This window comes from Medicago sativa, chromosome 8 (assembly GCF_051527215.1).
Source record: "Medicago sativa cultivar Bolivia chromosome 8, Bolivia_mono, whole genome shotgun sequence".
NCBI classification, from domain to species: domain Eukaryota; kingdom Viridiplantae; phylum Streptophyta; class Magnoliopsida; order Fabales; family Fabaceae; genus Medicago; species Medicago sativa.
This window is the reverse complement of record NC_140756.1, coordinates 78829688-78849898: the sequence shown is the minus strand read 5'-3', so window position 1 is coordinate 78849898 and position 20211 is coordinate 78829688. Positions and strand designations below refer to the sequence as shown.

The 20211-nt window shown below is 32.4% G+C and overlaps 3 protein-coding genes across 3 annotated transcripts; all 3 read right to left on the bottom strand.

Annotated features, from left to right (window-relative positions):
• Nucleotides 1–1515: 1515 nt before the first annotated feature.
• Nucleotides 1516–4313, bottom strand: LOC146901898 (Pentatricopeptide repeat (PPR) superfamily protein). Its single transcript, XM_085735218.1, has one exon. It carries the CDS (start codon nt 4085–4087, stop codon nt 2165–2167), a length of 1923 nt encoding a protein of 640 aa, XP_085591344.1. The 5' UTR covers nt 4088–4313; the 3' UTR covers nt 1516–2164.
• A 2103-nt stretch (nt 4314–6416) lies between these two features.
• On the bottom strand, nt 6417–8117 carry LOC146901897 (uncharacterized). Its single transcript, XM_085734583.1, has 4 exons — nt 7688–8117; nt 7450–7574; nt 6950–7287; nt 6417–6829 (listed from the first exon to the last, which is right to left on the bottom strand). The coding sequence occupies exons 1-4, from the start codon at nt 7780–7782 to the stop codon at nt 6638–6640; spliced, it is 750 nt and encodes a 249-aa protein (XP_085590709.1). The 5' UTR covers nt 7783–8117; the 3' UTR covers nt 6417–6637.
• Nucleotides 8118–17163: 9046 nt separating this feature from the next.
• Nucleotides 17164–19472, bottom strand: LOC146901896 (protein EMBRYO DEFECTIVE 514-like). Its single transcript, XM_085733998.1, has 2 exons — nt 19099–19472; nt 17164–17698 (listed from the first exon to the last, which is right to left on the bottom strand). The coding sequence occupies exons 1-2, from the start codon at nt 19414–19416 to the stop codon at nt 17375–17377; spliced, it is 642 nt and encodes a 213-aa protein (XP_085590124.1). The 5' UTR covers nt 19417–19472; the 3' UTR covers nt 17164–17374.
• Nucleotides 19473–20211: the final 739 nt, after the last annotated feature.

The following is a 20211-nucleotide window of genomic DNA, read 5'->3' as shown; positions in this document are numbered from 1 at the left end:
GCGTAAAATCTTATGACATTAGGTATATTGTTCTTCTCGCTTATACGTTACTCAATGTATATTATTGCACACAAGTTTAACTCACTATAATGTTTAGAGTTCTGAGGGAGTCTACAATGGGTTGGACCATCACATTTGACTATGAGAAACTCCACAAGTGAGATTGACATCACATCTTTGCGTAAAATCTTAAGACATTAGGTATATTGTTCTTCTTGCTTATATGTTACTCAATGTATATTATTGCACACAAGTTTAACTCACATATGAAACATAAACATCTCTCCCTTAAGTGTGAGACTATTATGTATGTGATCTGGTGAGATATCACATAAGGTCAGAGACACGACATGGTAAAAAAAAGTGGGTTGGCGGCAGTTTCATAGAGGGGTGTTTGTTTCTTTCTTTCATGAGAATAGATAAAGTAAATTATAAAAGAAAAGAAGATTAAAAATGAATTTGAACTTGATAGAAATGAAAAGAGAAAAATAAAATAAGGAGCGTGCGTTTTATTCGTGAGAGCATAAGAAACATAATGAATTGCTGGTGATTTTATGGATTTGTTGAAGAAGTTGAATATTAATGGGCAATTATGCTACCAAAATATTAGATTTATTGAAAATATGTACATCTATTTAAAATGTCTAACGAATATGTATTTTGTCAACTCATCATACATATACATTTTTCCATTGCAAGATCCCATGAAATACCATAAGTGAAGGAATTTGAAATGACAAAGGTTATTTTTTTTTTTGTGCATGAAAGCTAATCACATTCAAAAACTAAAATTTAAGATGAAAAATTAAACAAATGACACTCAAAAAATAACGAAACAAATCATCACATTAGACTAGGATCCTACAATGGATTGTATTATCACATTAAGCTAAGATCAATCACAGAAGTGAGATTCACATCCTATCTTCTTTCAAAGTCTTGAGACATTATGTATATAAGTCATTTCACTTATATGTTTCTCACATCTACTCTTGCATACAATACGGAATTTTAACTCACACTTGAGACATTAACATCTCTCCATTAAGTGTTAGGATCTTTGTGTTTGTAGTCCACCACCAAGAACAACTCTCGATCCCCCACAACGTCGAACCCGAATGTGATACCACCGTTGGGCTTTCTGTGGGAGCCTACGTTGATGTAGATCGACAATTTGGATAAGGAGAAACCACACAAGTGATAATGATACAACCAAAACTCCATCTAAAATTTTAAGTAACACCTGATACATCACAATATTCCCTAACGACATTCTAGCCCGTGCTTGGCACGGGTGTCCATGCTAGTTGTTGATCTATTTTTCAAAAGAACAACATGATTTACTTCTTTCAAAAACAAAACAAACATATTTTACTTGTATATTAAGCACTGTTGGTAGTGTTACGAGTAGGCCGGGTAATTACAACCAAAATTGATGATTATGGAATTGCAAGACATTGTTATATTCATTAATTATCAACCAAATCTTATTATGGAACTAAATTATTGACGAAATTTGTTGTCAAAATTGCGTGTAGATATTTTTATTGATGTTATGTTGCTCTTCTATGAATAAGTGTACATCACATCGCTTCTCAAAATAAAAAGGTGTACAACATGTCATTTGGCATTGTAAAGTGAAATCAATATGAACACCACAAAAATTAAACATCACTCGAAATGATGACAACCAAATAAGCAGATGAGCAACAAAATCCTCTTGGTTACCACATGACAAACCTTCCTTGTCTTTTGTCAAATGACACACTCAATATTGTTGTACCATCAGCCAAAAATAGACCTCCTTCAGTGTAAATAAAATTTCTCAAAAAATGCCACCATCAAATTTCTCAGATGCACCATTAAGACCCCTTTCCATGTCTTTCATTTAGGCCCTTGGTGCTTGGCAGATGTCCAATCTAATGTATAGCACGAGCAAAATTGCTTGATCTATCTACCAGATTCAGCAAAAGTAAGCTATGGCCCACTTGAAATGCAGTTTGAAACCTCCTTAGAAGTAGTTATTTGTATGGTTGCATTTCAATTAAGCCATCATTATTCATCCATGATATAATTTTGTTCAACAATAAACCAGCAGTAGTAAGGGTAGCTAGTTTCCAATTTTCGTGGCTCTTCGTTACAATGTCAACAACCCTTTATTTTTTTACCAATAGTCAGTACAGGAGCAATGTCCTCCCCGGAAGTGGTGAAACCGTTTATGGTCTCTGAGAATTACATCACGGTTGTAAACTGCAGAAAACATTTTCAGAAAATTGTGGCAATCAACACATATCCGGAGATTAGAGGCCACTCTCAATGTCGTGCCTGGTGGAGTAACAAGAACCCCAAAAGCAATAGCCAGTTTTTCACTATGATAAGAGAGTGCATATCCTTTTCCTTTGTCATCCATCTTATGTAGTTCAGATGAAAGTTCAACAACATAACCAGCTATCTTCAGCTGCTTATTAATCTCATCGAGTGTTCGATAAATTTCAACTTTTCTTGAATGTGAAATATCATCCACAACAAACTCATGCACAACTCCTTTCAGTTCAATTGTGCAACAACCAGGTGTGGTTTGAATTGACTTTTCTCTCATTAGTTTTCTCACTTCTGCTACCTTTTCCCAATGTCCAGCTGACGAATAAAGATTCAGAAGCAAAACATAATCTCCAGCTTCTTGAGCTTTCAATTCAATCAACTGTTCAATTACTCTTTCACCGAGTGTAACATGACCATGAATTCTACACGCCCCAAGTAAGGTCCTCCACAACGTGGAATCTGGCTTTACCTCCATGGACATAATAAGCTGATAGGCCTTATCAACTAAGCCAGCACGGCCCAAGAGATCAACAATGCAGCCATAATGGTGGACGGCTGGAGTTACCCGAAACTCTGAGATCATTTGGTCAAAAAATGACACTCCCTCATCTAACAATCCAGAATGACTGCAAGCTGAAAGGACACCAGTGAATGTATGATCATCAGGCTGAATGCCATTTCTCCGCATCTCTTCAAATGCTTCTATAGCTTCTCTACCATATCCATTCACTGCCAAACCAGATATCATTGCACTCCATGAAACCACACTTTTGTTTTTTATTCCCATAAACACCTCATAAGCCTTACCTAAACAGCCACACCGCGAATACATAGTTATGAGAGAATTAGACAAATTGAGAGCACCTCCATAACCATGTTCCATAATATAACTATGAATCCGTTCACCAAACTCCAACGAATTCAAACGAGCACAAGCTTGAAGAAGAAGCAAACAAGTAACATCATCAGGCTCACCTTCATACCTTTCATTCTGCATAACATCAAACAAGCTCAAAGCATCCCGGGTTCGATTATTTCTAATATAACAAGAAATCATCACATTCCAAGCAACAGTATCCTTCTGAGGCATCTCATCAAACACCTTACATGCATCATCACATTTCTGACATTGTGAATACAAGTCCATGAGAGCAGTGAGCAAAATGGTATCTGATTGATGCCCGTCTTTGAAGACGTTGCAATGAACCTGAACACCTTCAAGAAGATACAAAAACCTTATACATGACTTAACAACAAAGGAAGACGTTAAAGGGTTTGCAGCAATGCCTCTTCTTCGCATGTCTCGGTATAAAAAAAGAGCTTTTTGAGGTGAGTCGGTGAAGGAATAAGCTCTGATCATGGTGTTGTAGTGGGAAACAAAGGGGTGGTTGATTTGCTCAAAGAAACGAAGAGAATAACTGGGGTTTTGCAATGGGCCAGAGAGTGCAACGCGGCATAAGAAGTGATGAGAAACAGCAGAGTCATGAATGAGGGTAGTTGTGAGAATGTGAGCATGGATTTGGAGTAAATGAGTGTTATGGTTAATAGATTTTATAGTAGAAATTATGGATTCTTTGTGGTTTAGGTTGAAAAATGAAACGAGTTTTTGTGGGTGATGTTGATATGGTTGAGGAATTGTATTGTAGAGACGGAGATGAATGGCAATAGCAGCAATGGCAATGGTGGAAGTGAAATAAGAGGGTGATTTGAGATTGATTGTGGTGAGAAGAAAACGGTTTGCGCATGAGGACCAAACTGGTGCCATTTCGTGTAGTAATGAAAGACGAAACTATTATGTGTTTGGTTCGTCGGGTTCCAGATTTTCGGCATTCAGGAATCAGGAAAGGAACATGTAAAGAAAACGAATAAAATAAGTGAGATGATTTTCTGAATGTTTGTTGGGTTAGAAATATTTTTGGTTTCTATATTTTAATTTTTCCTTTTAGTTTTCCTACTATTTTTCTTTGAGCTTTAGTTCAAAAGATTTTCCGTCTACATTTCTTGTGTCTGTTTTTAAGTCAGATAATGTATACTTCCTCAAAAAAAAAGTCAGATAATGTATACCTTTGTAGATTTTTTAATGAGTTTTTGCATGAATGTTTAGACTATTATAGTTAATATCTTCTCCATTTTGGATCTCCCCATTTCTTTTATTTAGAGAGATAAAGATACCATAAAATTTTAGAACCTGAATTATAAAAACCTGTCAAAAACAAAAATGAGTTTTTAACCAAACATAAATTAAATATGAACTTTTATGTTATTTACACTTAAAAATTCATATTTAATACATATTTTGTTAAAAAAATTTAAAATTTGTAGAGATTCTTATAATGTTCTAAATATAATTGTGTTAAAAACAATTCAAAATTTCGAATGATACACATAAATTGATTTAAAAACAACAAAAAATGGTGATGTAAAACGTTGGGTGGACTAAATAAATCTTTTATGGGACTAAATGAAAAGTTAAAATATTTATAGAGACAAAAACTAATTTAACCCTTATTTATTGATTGGTTAAAAAAATAAATTTATATTTTGATACAAATTGACAACAATTTTGCAAGTTCTTTTACTTCTTCACCCATTGGATACAATGGTTTTAGATTAATTTTTGATCTGAAATCACATCTTTATATCTTTCCACTTTTTAAATTTTATTTACATCGACCATATTATTTTTAGTGTTTTTTCACGTAGGTGCTATGATTTTAAGATTTTTTTTTCATTTGAGAATTTAAATTTAAAGAATAAGAAATGAATGGAGAAAGAAAACGAACGAATTTGACATATCTATTTCAACCTTATGATAAAATGTAACCTATTTTTTTTTTTTCACGGAACTTTGTTAAAGAGACTAACGGTGGAAACATAATGTAACATAAATGACAAATTCAGAAAAATTAAAACTAAGAATTAATTTAAAAAAATAGACAAACTTAAAGAACCGTAGACGTAATTTTACCCAGGGGCGGCCCTGAGGAAGAGCGGGAACCCAAGGATCCATGTCTTTTAGAGGCACCAAAATTATTATTTTACTAAGTAGTTAGCATTATATAAATATATATTTCTTTTCAACTTGCTTTGATATATTTTATTGAAAATATATTTTTAGAGAACTTTGATTATGAATGAATCTTTTGCAACAAAAAATGCAAAAATAAAGACAATTGAATAATTAAAAGAGAACAATTTTATTGATTTTTGATGGACACTAAAAATCATAGGACCGGTCCTGATTTTACCTAGATTATATTGCATAAGAATACATTTATACATAAAGAGTAATCAGAACCTCCGATTCGACAATAACTGTTGTATTAGATCATTTCATACAAGAAAATATGATAAATACAAAATAAAAAATAATTATTTGAAAGTGAGGCACATTGTATTAATTAGAGTGTATGATTAAAAAAAATCAATTAAAACTATATTGGAAATTGAGATTGACACTATTTGAAACAATTTTTTTTTTTTTAATGTGGTTGTCGATAATCATATACAAATATTCAAGGTGTACATGCATATTATCTCCGTCCATATTTATATGCAAAATTTTCTAAATTATACACAAATTAAAAAGTTAGTTTAATAATATTGGTTTCATAAAAATTCAATAATTACTAAAATATACTCCACTACAACTACAATAATCACGACATCAATTTTGCATTGAGACTATGGACTTATTTTTTTTTCTTCCAAGGGAACTATGCACTTATCATAAAAACTAAGAGAATTGAAGAGATAATTAATGAATTGAGTTTAATTTAGAGATCATCAAATTTAGGTCTTTCTTGCTTATAAATTAGCCAAGATATACTAGTATTTCGTTTATCTAAACACAATTAATTTAGAAACATGCAGTATATGTAAATTCAACAAATCATCAACACGTTTCATATTCTAGAAGAAGAAGCACCCACCTACCAACTATGTTTGGATTAGCTCTCTTTTTAAAAAAAATTACTCTAAAACTTCAACAAAACACAATTTCTCTTTTGATTTTAATAGATTTACAATCACCGTAACATGTGCAATTTCAGCAACATTAGATTACTTAAATTGTTCAAACCACGACACCTATATAAAACAAACAATCAAGTAATTTGAACATTACCAAAAGATTGAACAGCCTTAATTTAAACATTTTCATCGGAGATTTGATGAAAAAACATTTCAATGGAGAATTATAGCAAGCGGTTCAAATCTGGACATGTACATTGATAAAAAAACAGGACAAAGATTGTCCACAATAACATGCCCACCCCATAAACAAAAACAAAAAACTATCCATAATCCATATGCCTTAAAACATGATCAGCTGATCCATAAGCTTTCTTTTCTTGTAATTGGCCTTAAAACAATGTTGTCTAAGCCTTTTGGTATGATCTTGCAATTGTATATCTGGCATCTCCTCCACCAGCTTCATTTCCTCTTCCAATTTCTCGATATCCATCAACTTTTCAACACTAAGTAGACCATCCTCTTTCCCTAGCTCCTGCAACCAAATCCAACATAATATACTCACCATAAACAATCAACATAATGTTATTATTATTATTTTTGGTAACAACAACATAATGACATTTATATACTAAAAAGTTTCTTTTTCAAGTACCTGAATATTATTGATCAAGGTTTGCAGGCTCATGAGTTTTCTATGGGGCCACCTACGAATACCCAACTCCCTACACCGTTTTTTCAAATGTGTGAGGCCCACATTCAGTTCTCTTGCAGCTTGTGTTATTGGCATATAAAAATACCGAGATATGGTCTTCCTTGACAAATTCTTTGTATTACCATCACTAATCCTCTCCACTCCTTCTAGCTTTACCTCCACAACCTCTTTGTTAATTTCATTTCCACTTTTTTCAGAATCAAACGCTGCATAATCATCGATCATTTCGCTCAAGTCACCAAATCCTTTCTCCATACCATACCAAATTTCATAGTCGTCTGCAGCCACAATTTTAATCAGAAGAACATATAATTGCTTTGTATTTATTACAATATAAAAGTTTGCAATCATTACCGCAACCAAAATTTAAAATGAGAATAATAGAATATATAAACTTATAAATAATTGGGAATGTGGCATGTATATGGTTTGATGATAACCTTCCAGCCTTGGCATTGGTTCAATGTATAGAGGGTGATGATGAGGGGAATTACACTTCATAAGAGAATCAAAATCCAGTTCCAAACCATCATTGTGTATGGGTGAATACTCACTAATGATTCCACTGCAAAAATTAAATAAATTTCTAATGAGTACTCAAAAACCGAAGTAATAAATTTTTGCATGGCAACATAATGTAAAAAAGAGATGTAATTAAACACTAGTTTCATGACTTACATGTTAGGAAATTGGCGGTTATATGAAAATGGCTTTTCATCTATGTCATTGTAAAAGCTCCAACAAGTAAGTGGCATACTCTCCATTGTCAACATATAGATGAAAATACAAAGAATATTTGAGAGGAAATTAAGTTTCTTAAGTTAAGAAACTGATTCTTTTAAGTTGTGGAAGATGAAAAAAATGGCAGCAATATATATGAAGTGTAGAGTGAAAAAGATGACGATGATGATGAGAGTGTATTAATGATGATCATTATTGTACTAATGAGGCAATTACTTGGAATATGTTCGCGCCGGCTTGTATGCGTGAATGGGTTTTAATGGCGTGTGTGAGTTACAAGATGATAATGTTAATTACGAGAAAATTAACTCGCCGTTTTTTTTTTTCTGATGAATTTTTCACTCTTTTTTTTTAATGTTGTCCTGCAATCATCATCATCATAAAGTAAAACTGATCAGGAAAAAAAAAATGTTACGAAGTTTTTACTGTACTCAATTGTTTGGCGTGGATCAGGAACCTTTTGATCTTTTTCATTTGATCCGATTTTATGACATTAGAAGCAAGATGCATGATTATGTCTATGTCTAAGTGCCGTTTGTAGCATGGCTATGCTTGCTATAGAGTTTAGACCTATGAAGCCCGGATACTCCAAAATGGTGCCGTACCCGTGTCGGATACGTATCGGATACCGATACTCCGCGGATACTCCCGGATACGTATCCCAGAAGTATCCGAATGATTTAATTTAATTTTTATTTAAAAATATATTGGATACCTTAAGGATACGTTAAGGATACTCCCGGATACGTATCCCAGAAGTATCCGAATGATTTAATTTAATTTTTATTTAAAATTTTTATTTGTATTTTGATCACAAGTATTAATTTTTGTAAATTGGGATCATTATATTGGCCATTACTTGAAAAAGGTGACTATCTTCATACTACCTTGGTATCATCATAGTGCAGGTTGTTTATATGGTATGTTTTGGTTTAAAGGATATCTTAGTTGGTGAATGGTCCATTGTATTTTGACTTGGTGTAATTAGTTTTAAGATTTCACGCTATTTATTTTTTGTGCGTTTATGTCTAATATATATATATTAAAAAAAATTGTAAACGTATCCATGCCGTATCGTATCCTATATTTGAAATTTTTGACGTATTCGCGTACCTGTATCGTATCGTACCCGTATCCGTATCGGGGCTTCATAGGTTTAGACCAATTAATCATTATCCATGATTCATGGACCATGAATTTTACTTTTTGATTGAACAAATTAAATTGAAGGCAAGGAACGATTATCCATGCATGAGCTTTCATTTCTTGTTGTTATTTTGTTTTGGTGTGGTTATGCATGCGAATGTGCAGTGCAGTCGTCTCTCTCTCTCTTTTTTTATTTTTTGGTACAGTAGTGCAGTCGTCTCTATCTATGAGAAAATTTTACAAGCTTACAGAGAGTAAGACAAGTAAGAATAAACATAACAAAACTTAATTTCATTTTGTTTTAATGATATCATTCTTAAAATACAATTAAATTTATTTATTTATTTTTCGTCATATAGTCCGATGACTAGAAATTCACCATTAAAAGATGAATGAGTAGGGTGTTCGCGTTCGAAGCTCAACCCTTGCATATTACACTGCATTATCCCTGCCAGTTGAGTTAAACTCACATAGACAAATTAATTTAATTTTTATTAAATAGCGTTACTAAAAAGTTTTCATGAAGTGTGTTTTGTGAAGCGATTATTTTTTATCGCAACAAGAAAATTAAATGGCATTGTTACTATGCATGATAGATATTTCTTTAGATAAAAAAAAAACTATTTCTAATATATTTCTTTGGTCTGGATGATATAGAGATTTCATTTCTTTATTAAGAGATTTTGGTATGGTTCTTAAATGATTTTTTGTTTTTTTAAACTTTGAGAAAATTACGGATTTGAGAAATATTTTTGTTGAGAAGCGAATTTGAGAAATCATGGTTAGTGTAATTTTTTTGTTGTTGATAAAATGGTTAATTTAATTAAATATCATACAAAAAACATTTAAGAAAATACACCGATTTAATCCATTGAACAACTATATTTTGATCATCTAAGTTCATAAATTATATATGAATGATCTCTTATGAACTTTTCTGTCAAACACAACCAACATTCAACGGAGGAGAGTGATCACAATGATACGAAAAATCGACAAGATTAGACAAAATGGAAACAAGAGTCTTTAACCTATCATAGTTACTCCTTCGGAAATGAAATCTAATTAAAAAGACAATGTATGTGGTTAAAAATTTAACACATTACATCAACTTTTCAACTATCAATTTTGGTTATACTATTATCATTTCGGAGAGAGTACTAAGTTTGGGAAAAGCAATCATCGACTGGTAGAGTCAGCTTCGAATTTGGCTGTGAATGATTGATACTATAAGCATGAGAAAATTTCCATGACATGATATACTCTTCTCTCTAGGATGGACTATGGATCGATCCTCATTTATAAAATCTTCAAAAATCAAAATAAGGTTTCTTGATCATGTATGCATATGCACGTTTACTGTTTTCTTCTGCGCGATAAGAGCATCCACAATGGTGAGGTCTTCACCATTTAAGACATACTCCCTCCGTTTCAAAATGAGTGTCACTTTAGGCCATTGCACACAGATTAAGGAATGGAATGAAATAATCATTAGACATAACACTTTTACTCTGTGAAGCCCCGATACTTCAAAATGGATGACGTACCGTATCCCCTGCGTATCCTGCACCGATACCTGCCCGATACTTCCCGATACGTATCCGGAGAGTATCCAAATATTAAATTTTAATTTTTTAAAAAATAATTATCCGATACTTCCCGATACATCCCGATACGCACAGATACTTGTGTTTTTTATATTATTTTGATTTCTGTTTTTTTTTTAAAAATAAGAATAAAAATATTATATTACTATAATATATACATATTTCATTTATCTTTCTTTGGTGCCAGTACGACCCACACCACACCACACCACACAAACAATTGCATCTTCCCCTTTCTAAAAAATTAGGGTTTCAACTTTTTCTTCCAAAGTGGTCGTCGTCCACTTTGGCCACCGTTGAACAGCTCAGCCATTTTCTTGTCAAGGAAAGAAGATGGATATAAGAAAGGACAATCAAGAATGTGGGACATTAGTAGAGATGCGCATGAACCGCTTGATGATGTTGGAATTAAGTTAGCAGAGTTGTCTTTGGATGAACCGGATTTGGAAGCTGATTTGTATCTTGATGATGGGAATGGAGGAGAGGAGATGTAAAAGTTAGTTACATGTTAGTGTTAACTCTTAGCACTGATGTGTTCTTTTTTGGATATAGTGCTTCTTTTTTGGATCGATATAGTATAGCACTAACAATGTTCATTTTGGATATAGTGTAGCATTGATGTATAGCACTGATGGTGCTCTTTTTTGTATATATTGCGTATGTAATTGACTAATGACCACTCTCTTAATCGTCAATACTCCCTCCGGTCCTATTTACAAGAGAAAGTTGACTTTTTAGATACATTGAATAATGTATGTATCTAGTCAAGAACCTAAACCAAATACATAAACTATTTAATGTATCTAAAAAGTAAATTGTTTCTTGTAAATAGGACCGGAGGGAGTATTATTTATATTTATGTTAATGTGCTAGTGTTTGTTAATATATTTACATATTAAAAAAATGGTTATAATTATATTGTACATTTAACTATATAATTTTTTTTATTAACGTATCACAGCCGTATCGTATCTTGATTTTTGAAATTTTTCCATATCGGCGTATCGGTGCAGTATCGTATCCGTATCGTATCTCGTATATGGGCTTCACAGCTTTTACTAAATTGCCCTTACTTTATAAGAAAAAGAAAAACTTAAAGCTGCATTGAAAATTGTGTGAGAGAAAAGTTGGAGAGGGTAAAGTTGGAAGAAAAAAATTAAAGTTGTATTGGAAATGTAAAGCGACATTCATTTTGAAACAATTTTTTTTGGCTAAAACGACACTCATTTTGAAACGGAGGGAGTAGTACCTAATAGGTACTCTCATTGTGGGAAATTTTTTTGAGTGTCTTCTAAGACCCAGGGTCTAAGTTAAGACCCTCATCTTTTAGTGGTCCCAACACACTTTTTTTATTAAAATACTCCCACCGGTCCTATTTACAAGAGACAATTTACTTTTTAGATACATTAAATAATTTATGTATTTGGTTTAGGTTCTTGACTAGATACATACATTATTCAATGTATCTAAAAAGTCAACTTTCTCTTGTAAATAGGACCGGAGGGAGTAATATGTTAGTGGTGGAATGTAAATGAGGAAGAGTTAGTTGTAGGACCCATTTAGACTTTTTGCAAGAATATCTCTATTGGAGTGAATTAGTACCTATTAGGTATTGTTATTAATAAATAATAAAAATGTTATGTGTACAAATGGGACCCGTTTAAGACCTTCAAATTGAGGGTCTCCATTGTGGATGCTCTAATGTCGTGATCAAATTAAGCCAAATACACTTGAGCACGATCATGAGACTGTGCTTTCGGTCACCAATTTCCTAGAATCTCTTGGCCTAAAACAAATAAAAATTCCTAGAATCTACTTGTAGCAATTACTTACTACTCCCTCCGGTCACTATTATAAGCAAATTTCTACTTTTTAGATTCATTTAATAAATGATGTATGTGGTCTATATTGTAGACCACATACATCATTTATTGAATGAACCTAAAAATTCAAAATCTACTTATAATAGTGACCGGAGGGAGTACGTTGATTACTATTGGCCCGTATTATTTTTGGTATGATCCAAACTAATGGACGCATATAGACAAGCCTATTTAATCCTTCTTTTATGTCCCTTGCATGATTAATTTTTGGGTTTAACTTTTAAAAAAACAAAGGCCAAAGAATGATATCCTTCTACTAGTACCAAAAAAGAAAAACAATAAAATGATATCCGTCCATCCAAATGTAACAGACTCATAAAAAGCATTAATGATTTATATGTTATAAAATGAAAATAGTGATGGACGGTGGCTCTCACTCCATAATATTTTTTGGGAGTAAATAGTCAATTATCCCCCTGAAATTGTAAGTTTCGTCAATTATCCCCTTGAAATTAACAAAACTTCAATTATCCCCTTAAAATTGTACAACGTTGATCAATTTACCCCCTCCATTAAATTTTTCTGTTAGTCAACATGACGTTCTGCAAATACCCCCCCTGAAGTTTTGCACTTATGTGCAAAATGCCCCCTAAACTTGAAAATTTATATTTTTTTTCTTATCCTTAAAAGTGATTGCAAAAAATTTATATATTTTTTTCTTATAGTTATGGGTCATTGTTGTTCCAATAACCATCATACAAAAAACTCACATATGGCGTTCCCCTGCACATATCAATTGATGCCAAAATTGAAGGTTTGAGCATGAACAATACATTTTAATTGATTTTATCTAATTTAAATTTGTCTCACTCATTAATGTTATGAGAAAACTATAATAGGTTCACTCAATTTGACCACACGTGGTAAACAATTTTTATTTTTTTACCAAACGAATCGACGATATTACTTATACATATTAGCATTTGATATTAATATTGGCATAACAATGGATTACATATTTTAACATGAGTGTGTGATGTATATCCTAATGATTCTTTCAAAATATGTTTACAGTCCATGGTGGCTTTAACCACTAAACTTTAAAATATTTGATCAGACAAGGTTTAAAGAAGTTTGATTGCCATAAACTATGGATTGGGAACATATCTTAGATCACATTTTATGAACAGCTAACATACTTAGCAAGTTTATATAAATTTTCAAGTTCAGGGGGCATTTTGCACATAAGTGCAAAACTTCAGGGGGGTATTTGCAAAACGTCATGTTCACTAACAGAAAAATTTGACGGAGGGGGTAAATTGATTAACGTTGTGCAATTTCAGGGGGGTAATTGAAGTTTTGTTAATTTCAGTGGGGTAATTGACGAAACTTACAATTTCAGGGGGTAATTGACTATTTACTCATTTTTTGGGTCATGTTAACTTTTAAGTACATAAGTTAAGAGTTTAAAATAAAATTAAAAAATAAATCTTATATTGAAAAGTTAACTTTTAAAATTTTTAAGATGTTGAATGCATAATTTCCAATAAATTATTTTGAGAAGTGTTATAGATACTCTCTTTTGTTTTTTTGAGTTTAACTTGGTTGATAGGTGCATTGCATAATACTCCATCCGTCCCAAATTGTAAAAAAAAATAAAATAAAATCACACTTGTTAAGAAAATTAAAACATAAAATTTGAAGTATAATTTTTTTTTTTTGTGTTTTCTTTATAATAAGTTTTATAGGAAGATATACAACAATTTTCATTAGCTATTAGTTATGGAGAAAAAGGACGAGAGAGAAAAATGACTGTAATTTGTATTTAATTTCATGAGAATAAATAAAAGTTTTCTTAAAAAATATGTTTTTTTTTTAAAAAACAAGATTAAATAGGATAAAAGCTTGTCCTTTTTGCTTACATTTTGGAACAAAGAAAGTTATTTTTTTTGCTTATATTTTGGAACGAATGAAGTATATGCAGATGTCAGAGTTTGAATATTTGACATCCCACATATTCACATTAAAAATATGAATTTCTAGTCGCTAAGCTACTTAACAAAAAAACAAAAATAGATACTTTCTTTTAAACATTCACTCCTATTGGTAACCAAAAAAAAAACATTCACTCCTATCATGTGAAATCTATATTAGTTCACACTTTGGTAATGTGTCCCACATAAAATGATGAGACCCACATGAATTTCCTCAAATAAAATAGCTACGGATGAAAAGAGAATGTCTTTAGCACTCTAACCATTATTTTTTCAAATCATATTTTTTACTTGCACTCTTAAAAATAAGTTCTTTTTCCAATGCTAAGGATAATATTTTTAAGGATAAAGATATATATCGCGACATAATATTCAAGAAAGCATATCATATCAGGCAACATGCATTGGCAGCGAGTCCCTTTTACTCTCATCAAGCCATGTTTTTAGTCAAATGGCAAATGATCTAATGATTGTATTTCATTCGTGATATGTTCGTGAGTTTTTCCTTCTCTGCAAATAGCATAGTTATTTTTTTAAAATCACACTTAATTTCCTTTTCCAATATATAGTTAATTAAGTACATTTCTTAATGAAAAATGTTGTATAACGTGGATAACATGATCACGATGACATCATTGACACTACAAACATATACAGTTGAACAGTCTCTAATTTTCGAGCTAGGATTAGGGATGGCAATTGGACTCAGGCCCTATGGGTACCCGCAAAAAAATACCCACAATGGGTAGGGTAAAACCCCGCATTTATGGGTTTGGGCACGGGTCCGGGTAATACCCACAAATAGGATCCTCTCCATTTTTAACATACACGGATGGATGGATACACAAAGAAGTTTTAGAAAAAGCATAGTACTTAACAGTGGCACTTAATTAAAGGAAATTTAATGGTGACACTTAATTCAAAATGCATTAGGGATTTTGTCTCTTTTTAGTTTGTGTGAAATAGTCCAAACGACCTACAATTTAGGACCAAGAGAGCACTACCCTTTATACTCGATTATATGGAGTAGTATTTAATTAATTTTCTTGATTTTATGTAAAAGAATGAAATACATATATCAATACTTTCGTAAAAAATTACTCCCTTTGTGTAAAAGAATACTTTCGTGAGTTTTAGAAAAAATTAGTTTAATAATTTCACACAAATTATAAGTTACTTTAAACGAGAAAGAGATTTTTTTTATTTTTTTTGGTCAGGTAGTCTAGTGGCTGGAGCTCACACATTATAAATGTGGAGAAGTGGGGGTGTCAGGGGTTCGAACCCCTGCCCCTGCATAAATTATGCAATATCCCTACCAACTGAGCTAAGCTCACGGGGATTTTTTTGTTTTTTTTAATTGTGAGAGAGAAATTATTAGTAACTATACAAAAATACTTTCATAAACTAATGAGATTTTAGTTTTATATTTTCTTGAAGAAACCAAACAATAATTCATTACCATGTGATTTATAAGCACAAGGAGTGTAAATATTTTCATAAATTAATGAGATTTTAGTTTTTATCGTAATTGCTTATGGAAGACTAATATGTTCTTCATTTTCCAAATTGAGCAAACAAATACAAACCAGATTTATCCTGTCCTTGCTGTCTGTCTAAATATACACAAACCTCAAATTGATGATATGATCAATAGCAACAAAAGAAAAAAAATACTCCAATTACCCTGCCAACACAAAAAGAAACTCCACAGATTAGCAAAAAATTGAACAATCAAAGAATAATTGTTGTTCAGTTTCTTCCTCACCACTCTACCAAAACACAAATTACCTTTCAAAACTAAAACACTTGTTTTTAACTAATTATCTTTTGTATGCAACTGATCATGTTACAATCTCTAAGCAAATAAAGAACCTTTAAGGGACCTTCTTGTTCCAAATCATATTATAATAGCCATTTTTCTTCTTCAACATGCCGAATCAAGACTTTGTAAGCATATTTTACAGATTACACTTTATTTTTAACATTATGGCAACACAAGTTGCTCGACATGAGGTGGACTGGCTAGAGATTCTAATGGAAATCTCATCACAGGTTTCTACACTAAGGTTGATTCATGTAATGCTGTTTGAGAGAAGCTTTGAGCTCTTCGCTTTGCAATGTATTCTGAAATGGTTGTCAACATTGAACATTGTGTCTTCCATAAGAACTACATTTGTTTCCTTCAACCTCTTTTAGATGATATTATATTTTTCTTATCCTCCAAAGGAATTGAAGAACTTCTCTTGTTCATCTCTACCATGAAGTCAATAATTGTGCTGATTTACTTTTTAATAAGGGCTGGTCTACTACTACCTGCTCTTAAGTTGTACTGTATTTGGATTATGTTTTCCCTTTGCTTAATTTGTATTTGTATTTGTATTTGCACCCCAAGCCTTGCCGTGTAGTAAAACACTTGTGTGACTGTTGTGCTTCTCATCAAATAAGAACCAAAACACTTGCTAAAAGAGAGTATATAAATAAGTTTTTCCTTCCCCCCAACAACCTCCATCCAAACATCGACTAAAAGAGAAAACAAAAAGTATCGTGATTGTTTTTCTTGATTGTAGGAAAAAATAAATCCAAACAAGCAATATTGGAGTAGATTTCATCATTTGAATTAAATCCTGCAGAATTACAAATGTACTATTCCAGTTTTGCAACGAATGAGTGCTGACCGTTGTGATAATACAAAATAGAACAGTAATCCTCTTTTTTACAAAAAGAATTATAAAACTTTCATTAACATAAAAATTTACAAATACTCATGTCTTTTAAGAAAATAACAAAATACAGAAAAGTCTAGGCATGAGTAGTAGATCTCTGATACTACTAGATTAGTGCTATGTAATTCAATGAACATGTATTGAAGACATAATTTTAGCAAAGGATCAGGGCTTAAATAAAACCACATGAAATAAAAAAGTCAAATATGAATTATACATAATACTACATCTACTAGTAGCAGGAAACATGAAACAAGCTCGGCCAAGTATACAGAAAAACATTATAATCTTGAAAAACACAACCAAGATCAGCAGTAATCACTCACTGCACTCAATGTCTGGACTTTCCCTTTCCCCCACGTCCATGTGTACCTCCTCTTCCACCAGCACCTCGATGCTTTCTTTTACCAGAACCACCCAATGCTCTGTTTGCATCATGTTTCACTTGCATTGCTTCTGGCAAGGGAAGAATATGATCCACACATTTACGGAAGCTAAAATCATCAGCTGATTCATCCTCCCTAATGAGAAAGAAACACTTGCTTTTCCATGTAGGATGCTTGCGAACTTGGAAAGCACAGATTTTTCCACCAATCTTTTTATCAGGCTCTGGATGACCTTTCATAAGCAATTCTAGTAACATTGCATGTTCATACTGCCACATAAAACAACCAAAAGTCATCCCAGTTAGTAACAAAAAAATATTAGGTTGTCACTAGTGAATTCTTCATGACAATACATTAGTAACATAACATTACAGAGACTTCATAACAAGATAGAACTGATTGAAATCTCAATTTACAAATTAGGGAGCAACTAAGTTTCAAGCAACCCGTTCAATCCTGACATGTAGATATATAAGTGAAATATTAAATCATCGCGTAATTGTATATAAAACCATATCACAGTCCCTGTGGAATATTCAAATTCTCTGCAGCCCTGCAGCTCAATCCAGTCCAAGGTCAGATGTTGGATTAATCTAGCAGCTGAAAGTTCTACTCTTACAGCTGTTGCAAGTCCAAAACCCTCAATTCATGGAAACGCTAAAAACAAAATAAGGATTTTGAAGAGTTTTTTTTTTTTTTTTTTTTGTTTGTTTGTTTGTAATTTACCCATGTGCTTCCTCTCATTTTAGGCTTTGTAATTTACCCAATCAAGGCAATCACAAAAAACAAATTCACATAATATTTTAAATCATTCAAGAAAATATAGATTAACAACATAGATTAAAATTGAAGAATTCATATAAACCCTCCAAAACCCGTCAAAACCCTCCTTCAATACAATTTTTTAGTTGCTTCAAATGAGGAGAGTTTTGTACAATGAAGAAAAAGGAATCTCTAAAGCTCTCCCCTCCCAATCTCCTCTATTTCTTCCATTTGCCCCTTCCTTTTCAAAGTCCCCCCTTACCCTCCAAACTCACAAACAAAGCCTTGGGAGTTAGGAGGGAAAGGGATGAGAGGGCTTTGGAGGAAAGGGGAGAAAAGGAAACATAGGAGAATCCCTCACTTTTATCGGGGAGTCTCTCGTGCAATGAGACTCTTTACTCCTATCCTTTACCCTTAATGCCCTCATCTCGCTTTCCCTCCAAACTCCCAATCAAAGTCTAAAAGGCTAATAAAAAATCTCTCCCTCTGCTCGCCGCCTGTCCTCCTAACCCCCTTCCTCTTCAAAACACAGCCTTGAAAGATCAGTAACATTATAGAAAATCCCATCCAATTCACAAATATGCAACCCCTTTACATCAACACTACTAAAGTTGATGAAAGCCAAGAGTTGAACTCTGAATCTCTAGAAACTAAATGACTCAAATGTATAAAATAAAGCTTAAATTTTCCGAACAAAACAGAGCACGGAGTCTCAAATCACCCATAACCAACATCAATACAAAATAAGGGTACCGTAATAAGATATTCTTTTTTTCAAATGCAGAAATGTGTGTATATAATGTATACATATACTCAATAAACACAATTAATAATATCATTCACATCAAAATGTCAAATCAAGGGATAATGCAAAAGTGATAATTAATTACATAGATGAATTGCTAACCTTGTTAACATTAAGATTAGGACCCCAAGCATGAAGAAAACTGTTGAAATAATCGAACAACTCCAAAGAAGAGCCGAAAGTTTTGTAACCCAATTTCACAGGACCTGATGGTTTCATCTCTTCTTCTTCATCCTCTTTCAGTTCTGCTTCCACCTTTTGCTTCTTGGAAACACCTTTTTCGTCGTCATCTCTTGCACGCTTCTGATTGGACTCGTCGTTCGCTTCTGAATCGACCGCGTTAACCTCCGCGAGTTCAGCGTTTTCAATAACCATGTCTACAGCGACGATTTCTGGTTCCGGTGCAGCGGTTTCCGTCATTTTTGTTCGAATGTGAGCGAGACTGAGGGAGGGTTCTTGTTCTGAATAAACCCTCTAAAGGGAACCTTATTTTATTTTCGTATAATTAATTAATTGGGCATGTTTATTCATTAATTTCCATTTGTCAAAAAAAAAAATCATTAATTTCCATTAATTTGTGCAGTGGGAAAAAATGATTTTGAAAGAATTGCTTATGTACAATTGATTTTGGTTAAAAGTGATTATGACCAAAAATGGTTTGCGTTTGAATACATTCATGTAAAAGTGAGTTTAACCATAAATATGTGTATGAAAATTAATTCTAAAATCAAAAGCAGCAAATCATAGCTTCAAGTAGAATCAATTCTAGAATCAGAATCAATTCTAATCGATAGCAACCAAACGATTCATAATCAATTTTACACTTCCAGAATCAATTCTGACCTCTCTAAAAGTAGAACCGAACATACACTAAGACTTATTAGCTCCTTGAAATAAAAGAGACAAACTTATTAGAAAGAAAAAAATATTCAACAAAGACGGTTCTTTTTTTAGATAAACTATGACGGTTTATTTTCTTATCCTATTGATTTACTTTTTTGTTTTTTTCACAAATCATCATATTGATTTCTTACGAGCTCTATAGATTTCAGATTATATAATTTAATAAACATTAAATGCACATTAAAACTTTTCAAAACACCTTAAAACATCCTCTAAACACACAATTCTTTTAGATTTTATTTATAATCTAAATAGAGTGCGTGAGAACGTTGGAGGATAAGAAAAGAAACGGTCTTCAACTAATTATACGGG